Source organism: Populus euphratica, unplaced genomic scaffold (genome assembly GCF_000495115.2).
Source record: "Populus euphratica unplaced genomic scaffold, PopEup_1.0 scaffold49.1, whole genome shotgun sequence".
In the NCBI taxonomy this organism is placed as follows: Eukaryota; Viridiplantae; Streptophyta; class Magnoliopsida; order Malpighiales; family Salicaceae; genus Populus; species Populus euphratica.
Genome location: NW_011499875.1, coordinates 1,709,050 through 1,721,437, shown reverse-complemented (window position 1 = coordinate 1,721,437; position 12,388 = coordinate 1,709,050). Strand labels below are relative to the sequence as shown.

At 34.5% G+C, this 12,388-nt stretch overlaps 2 protein-coding genes across 3 annotated transcripts; one reads left to right on the top strand and one right to left on the bottom strand.

Annotated features, from left to right (window-relative positions):
* Nucleotides 1–5,403: 5,403 nt before the first annotated feature.
* On the bottom strand, nucleotides 5,404–6,733 carry LOC105128310 (glycine cleavage system H protein, mitochondrial-like). Its single transcript, XM_011029916.1, has 4 exons — nucleotides 6,541–6,733; nucleotides 6,344–6,432; nucleotides 5,843–6,013; nucleotides 5,404–5,724 (listed from the first exon to the last, which is right to left on the bottom strand). The coding sequence occupies exons 1-4, from the start codon at nucleotides 6,647–6,649 to the stop codon at nucleotides 5,599–5,601; spliced, it is 495 nt and encodes a 164-aa protein (XP_011028218.1). The 5' UTR covers nucleotides 6,650–6,733; the 3' UTR covers nucleotides 5,404–5,598.
* Nucleotides 6,734–8,006: 1,273 nt separating this feature from the next.
* On the top strand, nucleotides 8,007–11,980 carry LOC105128309 (ubiquitin family protein). 2 transcript variants are annotated; one of them, XM_011029914.1, is made up of 7 exons: nucleotides 8,007–8,259; nucleotides 8,838–8,964; nucleotides 9,767–9,849; nucleotides 9,952–10,030; nucleotides 10,110–10,219; nucleotides 11,105–11,169; nucleotides 11,657–11,980. In XM_011029914.1, exons 1-7 carry the CDS (start codon nucleotides 8,122–8,124, stop codon nucleotides 11,748–11,750), a joined length of 696 nt encoding a protein of 231 aa, XP_011028216.1. In that variant the 5' UTR covers nucleotides 8,007–8,121; the 3' UTR covers nucleotides 11,751–11,980. The 2 variants fall into 2 exon arrangements, with proteins under 2 accessions (XP_011028216.1, XP_011028217.1); XM_011029915.1 differs by having other exon boundaries at nucleotides 8,011–8,182.
* The last annotated feature ends 408 nt before the right edge of the window (nucleotides 11,981–12,388 follow it).

Here is a 12,388-nt window from a genome sequence, read left to right as displayed (position 1 = left end):
CAAAACAACAAAAAAAAAATATTGAGGAATTGAAAAGGGTGGGAAGAAGATGAATAGTGGTGGGGATGGGGTGGTGTTGTGAAAACAAAAGGCAAAGAAATTAGGATAGTTTGATGCGCTCCATTTGCAGGATTTTGACTCAAATCTTATTTGTTTTTGTACTGTACATCTTCCCTGCCTTGCTGCTGGCTCCTATCTATGTAACTCTAATTTTGATTTTTTCTGCTGACTCCTGTCAGACTAGAGGAACAATAATTACCCTTTAATTGTAAATGTAAGGTGCAATGCATGTGAAGTTTGATTTAAATTTAGAAAGAAAAAAAAAGGAGTTGATTCCTTTTCTTTGTTCTCTCTCTGAGTTTCTTATCCTTTTGGTTCAATATTTTTGTCCTGTGCTCAAATCTTCAGATTGAACTCTTGCAGAAAAAAGTAGAGACATTTTATGGATAACAAAGCAGCAGCTTGTGAGGAGGTTTCTCAAGAACTGGCCCGTGAGTCACTTATTGGTATATCTTATTGCATACCAGATAAGGTTCCAAATTCAGAAATTGTGCCTCAGGCGGTCAACGTTGAGGAAAAGCTTCCGGTCATGAATGGCGATGGAGCTGAGAAGTATAGATGCGAACTGATTTCCATTTCTTATAGCCAGTCTCCTGATACTGCAACATCACCAGAGGCATGAAAAAACCATTAGGGTTAGCAAGAACCAAACTTGCTTTGAAACGTTTTTGTAGCATATTTCCCATTTCCTTTTCTATCAAAAGTTGCGTCGTGAAAGGTTAGCTTGTTGTAACTGTTGTGTTGTGGGTTTACAACCAATCACGGGTTGTGCTGTCCGCTTCTGTTGATGTCAATACGAACAAGAATATGCAGAAGAGTTCTACGTACAAATTAAAGTACTTGATACGGTGAATAAGTGTTTCTATAAAAAATTAGATGGATTTCAGAAACATTTTGTTGTTGTCACTTGGTTTATAACTTTATATTGCACAGCCGCGGAAGTGTTTTATGTGAAAAATAAATGTACTTTGGTAACAGTGCGTTGTTGTCACTTGCTTCTCGTGGTTTACATTGCACAACCGCTTCTTGACTTTCCTAGGAGTTGTATATTCCTGGAATTTTCTTCTTACTTAAGTAGTTTAGTTCTGCAAATTCTTTTCTTAACATGGATTTGATTAATAACTTAGCAGAAATATTCACTCCATTCCTGTTCACTATTTTCATGCACTTGTTTTCTTGAGCTTTTTCTCTCATTCTTGGGCAATTACCTGGCAGATTTACTATAAGCTGGCCAGTCAGTAAACAAATTTCACGAGGCTGTCTCTTGCAGAGCAGAGTTGTAGGAAGGGACAGAGTGTATCATTAACTTCGTATTGTTTGTTTGCCGCTTATATGCTTTCAGGTGCTCCTTGAATCATTGCAGTTTTTCTGCGTGAATTACACTGTCAAGTCGTTAGCTATAGATGCTACCCAAGGGTCACGCCCAGCATCCATGCAGGAAGGCCACATTTCTTGAAGCAACTATTGTGGTAATTTAACTGCCAATAAAAAGTTTTAACGCGTGGACATCCCCTACTTCTGCTAAATTTCTTTTTTCCACCCTTTATCTTTTTGTTTCTCAAGTTGGGGGTTCATTTTTACTTCAGTGGTTCTGATAATAGAATTTGTCGCATCACATTTTATAAATGCGTATCGAATAGTTATTGGAACTTTACTATATCCCTTTTTCCCTTGGTATCCTATCGGGTCAGGAAGGTGGATTCAGGATATGGTGCCTGGTTAGAGAAGTCTCCAGTATCGCGTAGGATTTCCACTAGCTTTTATCCGTTATGTGTGATTTTGATTGTTGATTGTTGGCCTTGGTGAAGAATTTAGGTTTGATTTGCTGAGATCATTTGAACCCCTATAGCTTTTTACATCTTCCATGGAATGAACCCCAAAAAGACAGCTATTGAATCTCCTTTCAACTGTGATCAATCTCTATTATGTTTTCCAGGTCATTTTGCTAGCTCATCCAAACATCGCCTTGCACTCGTGATTCTGATATGCTCTGTGTAGTTAGTAGGGTACAAATTTCAGCCTACCCTGTCCAGAAGTGTTAGTAGGGTACAAATTTCAGCCTACCCTGTCCAGAAGTGTTCAGCTCTTCTTCTCGTTTCTTCTGATTGATCCTGCTGTTGAAATTTTAGGCTTTATCCTTGATGAACCAGCCTGATAACTAATGAATAAGGTTTCCTTCTCTCCTTAAAATCCTTGATGAATCAGTCTGGTGTTGCTGTGCTCATTCCAGGGGCAGAAGAAGTTGTTAAGGATTCTACAAGCTGTTCTAGATGGAAGAAGGACGAGAAAGAATGGTAATCTATCAGTCAGAGAGACATAAAGATACGATTGATATGCTAATAGAAATTGAAGATGAAAAGGGTAAAAATTTTTATGAGATCATAGAGTTAATCCTTATGTGCTTAATTGCTGACCATGAGTCTTCTGCTCGTGCCACCAATGTGGGCTATTGTCCTCCTAGATGAACATCCAGAATATTTTAATCATGCTAAGGTGAGTGAAAACCTCAGTGGTCCATGAATATATATAGTTACTTAAGCTAAATTTGCACAGTCCATGCACTTCCTGAAAACCCTTACAATTTGGAGATATGTATTGTCATTTTCAGTTTCCAATTAACATATGGTATGCTGTTGAATTACTTGTTCAACTTTTGTTAGTAGAAACTCCTGCCTGCAAATGACTAGAATTTTTTTGTGCATCTAACTTTGTTATACAAAACTAGGACCCATATCTCATAGGCCTCTCCCTCAATTTTTGGCAGAACAGGAGAGATATTAGGAAGACTTATCCGGGCCCGAATAAATTCAATCCTTCGAGATGGAATGCAAGAGAGGACACATTTCTTGCTTATTAGATGAATGTGTTCTCATTTTTAATTCAGTCGCATATGTTGTGTGCTGAAGCATGCAGCACATGGATTCTGTGTAGGAACATAGACCGAAATCTGGCTCTGATATTCCATTTGGAATAGGAAGTAGGCTGTGCCCAGGAGGTGATCTAGACAACCTTGAAATTTCTTTCCTTCATTGTTTACTCCTTAACTACAAGTGAGTTCTTTTGCTGTTTCAAGCAATTGCATTTTCTTTTTTTATAACAGTTTTATGGTAGGCCCGGATTCCTCTCATTTCTAGCTGGTTTCAGCAAAACCATGCTGGTGGACTCGTGGTCATCTTTCAGCAATCAATCAGAAGTGATTGTATGGTTTCCGATGACGCTTGTAAAAACTTCACTTGGACCTCGGCTCTATTCGCAGATAATATTAGGCTAGAGACGTGAATGTTACCTGTAAAATAGCACTATAATAGTTTAGTCAATAGAGTATTTGAAGGGTGTTTTTTTATAAGAAAGATGTGAAGAGAGTAATTGCAAATATACAATTGCGAATGAGAAGATTGAGAAGATTTCTCCCCTACATCATAGATATGCTTTACAATGTAATAGTTAAATGGTATACGTGAATCATAGATGAAGGTATAGTTTGGAAAGTATGATATATTTCTTGTTATATAGGTAATTGACATGAATATACAGAGATGGAGGAAAAAGAAAGGAAGGAAATAGAAGAAAAGGACTAAGTTATTTGATTAAGGTGTTTGGATGAGAGGTAATTTGTGCTTTTTTTTTAATAAAAAGCATATTTTTATAACTTTTAGAGGTGTAATTTATGCTTAAAAGATATTGTACCTTTGATAAAAAATTATCATACCTCCAAATCAAATATATAATAAAACAAGTTCGTTTGATTGGACTATAATCAAATTAAATTTAAGAGTAATCAAATTGAGCCTAATACGGGCTCGATTGGATTGCGTTTGACTAAGTCAAATCAAGCTCATGTTAAGTTAGATTTGATCAATGTCAAATCAAGTTTAAAGGAGTTAAATCGAGTTTAATATATGTTTTACTAGATTTGGTTTGACCGGGTTAAACTAAACTTTATATTAAATTAGGTTTAACTATAATTACAATAAGTTTAAAATGAGTCAAACCAAGTTTGTTATGAGTTTAGTTTTATCGGGTGAAACCGAATGTTATTAACCCAATGTTATTAAAATGAAGTTGAAAGGAGTCAAACCAATATTAATATGACTACGATCAAACTAAGCCTGAAAGAAGTTAAACTGAGCCGGTGAGTTTAGCTCAAACCCGTGCTACATCTTTTTCTTTTTCATTTTTTAACCCGTGTCATCAGTTTCCATGATGAAGCGCACAATTTCATGGAATCAAAATACAGCCTTCTATACACTACAATAAAATGATCTCCTTTTCTTTTCCGTAGCTACAGAGGGCATTTTGATGTGCTGGCTAGGACGATCTAATCCAACAAGCAGGCTGAGATTATCTACCTCGTACAAGGCCCATAGACAAATGCCTTGCAGAAAATGGAAAAAAAAAATCTTTTGGAAAAGAACAGTCAATTTTGATATCAATGCAGCTTGTGGCTTCAGTCATGATAAATTACAAAGCTAGTTAAGCCGTCTCGCAATGTTTTGTGTTTTACTGAAAACCCATTCTGCCATTCAAGACATTTCAGATCTGGGATAGGATCCTCGCAGAGTAGGCACTGTGGTTCACCATTTACCTTGGCTCGACTACTTTTATGGTACACCAAGTTCCCTAACGAACAACGTACAATGAGTTTCCTGTCCTTCTCTATTTGATCAGACTGAGCAATGTTTCTTTAAATTTGAGATTTCTTGGCTCGATGATTAAAAACCAAAAACACTTTGAGTTTTTTATTTTATTTTGTATCTTCTTCTTCTTCTTCTGATGTTTTTCATTGAGCCAATCCTGCAACTAATTCAAATCCATGGTTTCTTCGGTAATTTCTCAATGCTGCACTTGAAATCCTAGAAACCATGTAGTGCATTATTGGTAATGAAAATATGCGATTCTGCTGCTGCTTTGTTCCTGGGAGCTGCAAATTAATATTTTGCTGTCTTGACTGGTTTGTTAAGGAGGGTGTTTATGTGGGTAGAGTTTTCCAAAATCCAGAGCTCAATAGAAGAGTTCCAAGGAAAAATATTAACTGAAGGAGTAGGGATGCAATTCAATGTTGGATGGATGCAACTTGCAGTGCTTCATTGAACCCTAGCACATATTGGCTGGGATGTTTCTGTTGTATGGCATTGTCTTTTTTGTTTAATAGGATATCAGGTAGAAGAATGAAGAATACTTCCACCAATTCTTTTCTCTGATTCTAATATTTGATATTACATAAAACATATGTGACCATGACCAAGCATTAATTATCCTCATGCAAATATATATATATATATATATATATCAGAAAATTCGTGGAAAATCCAAGGTAGAACATAACGCAATCAACAAAGAAGCAGAGGAAGTGAGGGAAGAAACGGTTCCCGATTAGAAGAAACATGCAGAATTACAACATAAAAAACAAGAAAATACTGGACAGAGTTGGAAAATATTTTTTGTAATAATTGACAAGAATTCAGAGGACATGAAACCTTTTTACGTTCTTAGAAAGGTTAGTTCAGGACAATAACATTTGCAAAGCGTACTAAAATTCTAATGAGAATCTTCTTCCTCGCAGAATTTTGTGTATTCCTTTGGACCAAGTAGGGACTGTAATTCTGATGGGTTGCTTGGCTTCACCTTGATCATCCATCCCTCTTCATATGGACTTTTATTTATCTTCATAACACAAACTGTCAAAGTCAGACGTGCGTATATAGAAAATGTATCTCTCAGCAATTAGAAATGGACTCGTTGTCAAGCTGAAACAATCAGGCTGATTTGATTTTATACTTACCAGTCCAGGAGTTTCACTAAGCTTTGTATTAACCTCAACAATCTCGCCGGAGATTGGAGAATTGATATCACTAGTTGCTTTCACGCTTTCCACTGCTCCAAAGCTCTTCCCTTGGCTGACAGAACCTTCCGGTTCTGGCAAGTCTACGAACACCACTTCTCCCAGATGATCCTGTAAAATGTACCCGGTATTTCCTGTTGTGATATTCCATTGACTTCCCAAACTATGTAACAAATATGTATATCAAATTACATGCAGTTGTGATTTTCCTGAAGAAAAACCAAGTAGTTAATGCCCCTTGGTCTTGCCCTTGAAGGGTTTGGTGCTGTGCAATCCTAGACTATCAGCTAGGGTTCAAGCTTTGGTAACAGCAGGAACAGAGCAAACAGGAGAAAAATAAAGTAGACAGGCAGAAAGCAAAGTAACAAGAAATACTAAACTCAGGTGAAGGCAAGAAATGCTAAAGTATTGGGTGGGGAGGGGAGATAAAGAAAAGATGACCTGAGCATGATCTGTAATGCCAATAGTGGCCACCGGACCTTCATGCTTCACCCACTCATGTGAAGATGCATACTTCAGCCCATCTACAACTGCACAATCCAACAGTGCTCTAACGTTACTCCCCTACACTACAGAAAAAAGCCTGCAAAACAGCTTTTAAAAGGACAAATTGCAAGGAATAAAAGGAGAGTACGTACCAGTAGAGAAGCATCTTGAGAGGGAGTAGGAAGGAGAGAGGTGAGCCGTGGAGGCAACAGAGATTCTCAGTGCATTGGCAGTTGAAGAAGCCCACAACCTCAGTGCCATGTTATCCCTTCTTTGTTTGCTTTGGATATGCGTGTTTTGGCTGGCAAATAAGAGGCTGTGTCTATATATTTGTCGGAGGTTTTATCCTGGATGAATGGTGGGCAGCAAGAGCCTCATCCTCAGACCTCTTGTCATCCTTATCATTTGTTTTTGTGATAGAATAATCTGCCTTGTGATTTAATCAAGTCTTTAGCCCCACCCTCGAGGGATTGATTAACTGAGCTCAGAGAAAAGTTTTGTGTAATGTGTGGCAATGGCATGGTTCAAATCCCACATTATAATTTATGTGAGGGAGATAGTCTCGTTGAGGAATAAATAAATAAATAAAATTAGCCTGAGATCTTCTAGGCTTCTCAATTTTATTGGATATGGTGTCTTCTTTTTTATCATATTCTTAGTTTGATATTCAAATTTTCAATCTTCTCTTCTTCTAACAATTTATTTATTAAAAATTAAATTTTATAATTAAATTTTTTTAAGTTATTCTAATTCAAGTCACGGATATGATAAGTTAATTTGAAAATTTTAAATTTTTTCATTAATTTTTTTCTATTTATCTCTAAAATTAGACTTTATAATTTTATTTTATTTATGGAATTAGACTTTATAATTTTATTTTATTTGTTTTTTATAAGGTTATTATGATCTCATGATTCAAGTCATAAATTTTATGAGTTAACTCGGTTGATTTTGGTTATTTTTAAGGTTATTATGGTCTCATGATCCAAGTCATAAATTTTATAAGTTAACTCGGTTGATTTTGGTTATTTTTTAAATTATTTTTTTTAAATTTATTTTTCAATATTATATTGATTATGAATTGAATTTTATAATTTATTTTAATTTATTTTTTATAAAATTATTTTAATCTAATGATTTCAGTCACGAATTTAAGTTAATTAAACTAAATTTACTTAAATTTTTTTAATTTAATATTGAATTGATTAAGAATTAAAATTTATAATACATTTGAATTTATTTTCTATAAAATTATTTTAACCACATCACTTAAGTTATGAATTTAATAAGGAATTTTGAATTAATATAAATTAATTCAATATATTATTATAATATTTAAACATATATTATTTTAATTTTTTATCAAATTATATTTATATAAATTATTAATATTCTTTTGGATACACAAAGTTAAATATATTATATAAAATCAACCCAAGTTCTTTATCCAGAAGGAAACATTTTAGGTTTTTTATACGTCCAAGAAAAATTTAATAAAACAGTAGAACACTAAAAAAAAATAGTTTACCTTTTATCCTATATTTATCTTTTACTCTCTTTTTTTTTTTAATTTTACCTTTTTTTTCGAGAAAGCAAACAGTAGAAAAAACCAGTTTTATATTCTATACATGAAAATAATAATAAAAAAAAAACACATGAAACGAATTGAGGGTCAAAATTAATTCCAAATCGAAATCTAATTGAGATAGATCGATCGATCCGATCAGAGTTTGATGGGAGAGATTAATGAAGAAGACGAAGCAAAGAGCAGTCACAGCAACATCGACGATAATGGTAATATGGCTGAAATCACCGTCAAAACTATTGGCCCTTCTCCTCCATCCCGCCTCCTCCTTCCTTCTCCCATCAAAGTGTGTCTCTTTATCTCTTCCTCGCTCTCTTTATGTACATATTTGTATCTTTTGGGTTTTCTTAGAGTTTATTGTTTTATCCAATTTTGTCTGTTAAATAAAATTTTGATTCTTTATGCTGCTAAATTGGCTTAACCATGGATTACAGAAAGGCCCACTTAATATTTTGCATTTAATTCTTAATTTAAGCATTCCTTGCTTCATATTGTTGTGGTAAATCTCGAAAACCCATTTACTAAGATAGGGTTTCTCGGTCAGATTCTTGATTATAAGTGCATAAATTAGAGCAGCATTGTGGTTCATGGTTATTTATTTTTTTCCTCTCGTTCAATGTTATGGCTTGCCTTCCGAGGATTTATTATTGCACTGCAGTATGAAGTTTGAAAATATTGAATGTCCCTTGAAGTAGAAAAATGTGAGGTTTAGTTTGAATTCATGTAATTCTGTTTCTCATCAAAATGGTCTGCTTGCTTAAAGACCATATACATAGTCACAAAAGGAAAATATCTAAATTTGAAAAGGATAATAAGATGCTTGTCATTGTGAATTCTTATAATTTGCTTGCATTGTTGTAATAGGTCTGTGATTTGAGGAAGTTGGTTGCTGAAAATAGGCACCTACCAATTGAGAATTTAAGGCTTATCTTGCGTGGGAATGTATTGCATGATAGCAGAGATGAGGATGATATATGGCTTAATAATGGAGGTACATGTCTTTTCTTTAGTATTAGTATTAACATTCATATGTTGCTTGTTTCCAGTTATTGTTGCTGTCCTGTGATAAGATTATGCAGTATATTTTTCTGCGTTGGGGACATCTCCGGGTCTGATGGAATTTGCTATAATCTCTGATGTATTTTTAAACAGGATAGTGAAGTTTTTAAATTCATAATATTATCCGATTATATTGATGTTAAATATCTTTCTTATGTTACTAACGATACTTTAGAAACTAAAAGTGGTTCAAGAAATATCAAAATTAGATAAAATGTAGAAACATTGTCCAATTTCAATCTTTAACCAATTGAAAGAGAGTCTCCTTTAAAGGGCAAGAAGATTTTCTATAATATAGATAATATGGTTCTCTTGCCTTTGTATGATTATAAGGCACTCACTAAACCCCTAACTATGTGTTAAAGTGCAAATGTTTTTTTCTGTGCAAAGGTTTTGAAAGCTGATAACCTATTTTAAAATAATGTGGCTGTTGATTTTGATGGAAAAAATTTTGTTCTATATAACAGCTAATACTTATTTGCTGACAGAAATTAAAGTAATTGAAAGCTATTATTAGCAGATTCAAGATGCTATCAATTGCATATTTTAGGTTATTACTTTGTGCTTCAGCCTAATGTATCAACATAACAAAAATGCTAACTACAAACATAATTATGTGGGCCCATGCTACGATTTAGTTTTACTGATAATGTTCAGCTCATCTTCAGCAAAGTTCTCTAATTAAGCTCCATTTTCTTCTTCTAAGATATAGGCATTTTCTGTTTACTTTCTAGATTCCCTTATTGTTGCTGTCAAACCAAAGCCGCCAGCAAAACATCTCCGAGATGGATTTGATGATGATGATGATGATGATCTGGTATTAATGAATAATTAATTCTACTGAACTGAGTTTTGGCGATTCTTAGAAATACTAATTTCTTATTAGTTAAATTGTTTTTCTTAATTTTCAACTCTCCAGAAGTTTCAGCTGCCACAATCAGCAAGTCGGTGGAAGAGGAGGCTTTATTTCTTTCTGCATGATAAGTTGAAGCTCCCTGGTGAGCATCTAGTGGAAGTACCTTTTGACGTAAAAAATCAACATTCTTCTGATAAAATTCTATTTTATTTCATTGATAGATATCCTTTTGATGGGACTTTTCTCTCTCAGTCTGAAGGCATGGGCTGTTTTTATTTTATGGTTCATTTTGGCACCTGTTGCCCACAGATGGGATCTGGGACCAATATATGTAAGTTGCTTTTCTTTGTGAGTTCTTTTTTTGCAATTGTGTGGTACCTGTTTTATTTTTCAGTAGCAACTTTGACCTTTCTAAGAAAATGAAGAGGATTTGAACTGGATCTTCTCTGACCTCTTGCTAGCTATTTTGCCTTCTTTTAGCTTGACCTGGGTCGAATGAGAATGAATCCTGCTCAATGTAACCCATTAAAACCTCACATCAAAGTCACCTAAACAATCATTCTGATAATCTGCCGTAAGATTTAATGAATAGAATTTTCCAATGATATGTTTTTCCCTTCCCCATGCTGAATAGGTGGGCTGCAATAAATTCAATAAGTTGGCTTGGAAGCTCATTTATGATTTACCGCTGCAATAAAAAGAAAAAAAAATGTTGGAGTGGATTACATAGGTAGCATTGACTTTACCTGCAAATTGTTTTTGCCAGGTAGACATCACTATAGAATAAATATGTTTCCTTTAAAACCTCAACCTTTAGCGCTGCAAATGCCCATTCAAAAAAAGTATGGTAGCTGATTGCAAATGTGAACTGGTGATGGCATGCTAGTGTTTCTTGAAAAAACAAATTTGCAGAATTTGGACCATATCTATGCTACCACAATTAAATGTTTGCATGGATGAACTGATTACTTGATAACAGCATATTTTAAACCCTGTGAAATGCTATCCATAACATGACCATAACAAGCCTGAAATTTTCTGACTCATCTGTAACATATAGAAAGAGCAAAGCAAAATCCAGTTGTCATGCCCTGGATAACTTTGGTGTGCTGTAGAATCTTCTATATAACCTGCATTTTATTCTGACAAATTACCTATATTCATTTCTCATTGGTATTTCACGTATCCTCATTTCTTGCTGCTACTTAACTTTCAGATAATCGGCACTGGCTTTGTTATCATCCTTCTGAATCTTGGGCGGAGGCAAGCTGGTGATCTCAGGTATAGAGTACAGACTAATAGGAATAGCTAGCTTGGGAATTTGTGTTGTTCTTTCCCTCGCATGTCTGTCCATGCATGCATGTGTGTGCCTAAGACAGCTTAAGTACATGAAATGAGTTCCTTTTTCATCATGATTGTCATTGAAATTAAGATGTATACATTATTATTATCCATGCTTTGCAGATTGATATGCATGGAGCCATTTAGCTCATTGTGTTGGTTGTCTCTTTTAAGTAATTTCTGATTCAATTGGTTCTCTGTTTATTTGGTAATTCTCCATGGTGATCTATAATGAAGTTTTGACTTCAGGTCTAGTTACGTCTTTGTTGCTTGCAACTTGTGTCCTTGTCCAATTCCCCATGTTGTTTTCTAGTGTCCTCTAATTCTGCTGCTTGTCCATCCATGCTTCTATTTCTTGCATCTTTTTAACAATGTGTTTGCACCCATGTGTGTTTCCGGTCTCATTTATGGGTTTTTGATATTGCAGCGCGTATTCTATCTTCAATGAAGACTTCAGGGAGCTTCCTGGGACCCTTAACGCAGATCGCCTGGATAGAGACATTCGGGCCGGCCAGTTTTGAACCTTAGACGAGTACATCAGTGCTGCTTTCAGGCCATGCATGCTGTAACAATGTATACTCGCAACCTTTTGATGTATGTGTATACCCATCTGCACATAGAGTCGCTTGACTTGTACTAACAAATTTCCACCCACATTTTTCCTTAGTCTCTCTATGTTTCTCAACGGAAGATTTTAAAATACTATTTTTTTTCCCGTACTCGTAGAAACTGATGAAAACATCATTTGTATGAAGAATTTGGGGATTTTTGTTGATAGCTTGTCCTGTTGGACTTAGAAAAGCTGAAATGGAGTTCCAGAATTATTGTCCCCCTCCAGAGGAAATGGGGAATTGGATTCCCATGTAGGATCTAGGAAATTTTTTTATTTTTCTTTTGGTATTGTTTATATATGATAAGTATACCTGTTTATTTTAGTATAGTTTAAATACTTTCTTGCTATAAAATTTTCCATTCTGAAAACCCTTTTTTATTTAATTTTGTGACTATTAAAATAAATAATCAGAAAGAATTTAAATGATTTAAATTATAGAGTAAATAATGTATTTATCCAATGGAAATTATTTTTTCTTATATGACATGGTCAGTACTTTTTTTATTTATCACCAGCATGATTTTTCCAATACAAACTTAAAGCAAT

What these genes read in the sequence shown, in the direction of transcription:
- LOC105128310 (XM_011029916.1), bottom strand. Translation starts at nt 6,649, where the DNA reads ATGGCACTGAGGTTGTGGGCTTCTTCAACTGCCAATGCACTGAGAATC. An exon ending in CTCAAGATGCTTCTCTACTG is followed by an intron (nt 6,433 to 6,540) that starts GTACGTACTCTC and finishes TGGATTGTGCAG; the next exon opens with TTGTAGATGGGCTGAAGTAT. An exon ending in TTAGTGAAACTCCTGGACTG is followed by an intron (nt 5,725 to 5,842) that starts GTAAGTATAAAA and finishes TGTGTTATGAAG; the next exon opens with ATAAATAAAAGTCCATATGA.
- LOC105128309 (XM_011029914.1), top strand. Translation starts at nt 8,122, where the DNA reads ATGGGAGAGATTAATGAAGAAGACGAAGCAAAGAGCAGTCACAGCAAC. An exon ending in ATGATGATGATGATGATCTG is followed by an intron (nt 9,850 to 9,951) that starts GTATTAATGAAT and finishes TCAACTCTCCAG; the next exon opens with AAGTTTCAGCTGCCACAATC. An exon ending in TGATAAGTTGAAGCTCCCTG is followed by an intron (nt 10,031 to 10,109) that starts GTGAGCATCTAG and finishes TTTCATTGATAG; the next exon opens with ATATCCTTTTGATGGGACTT.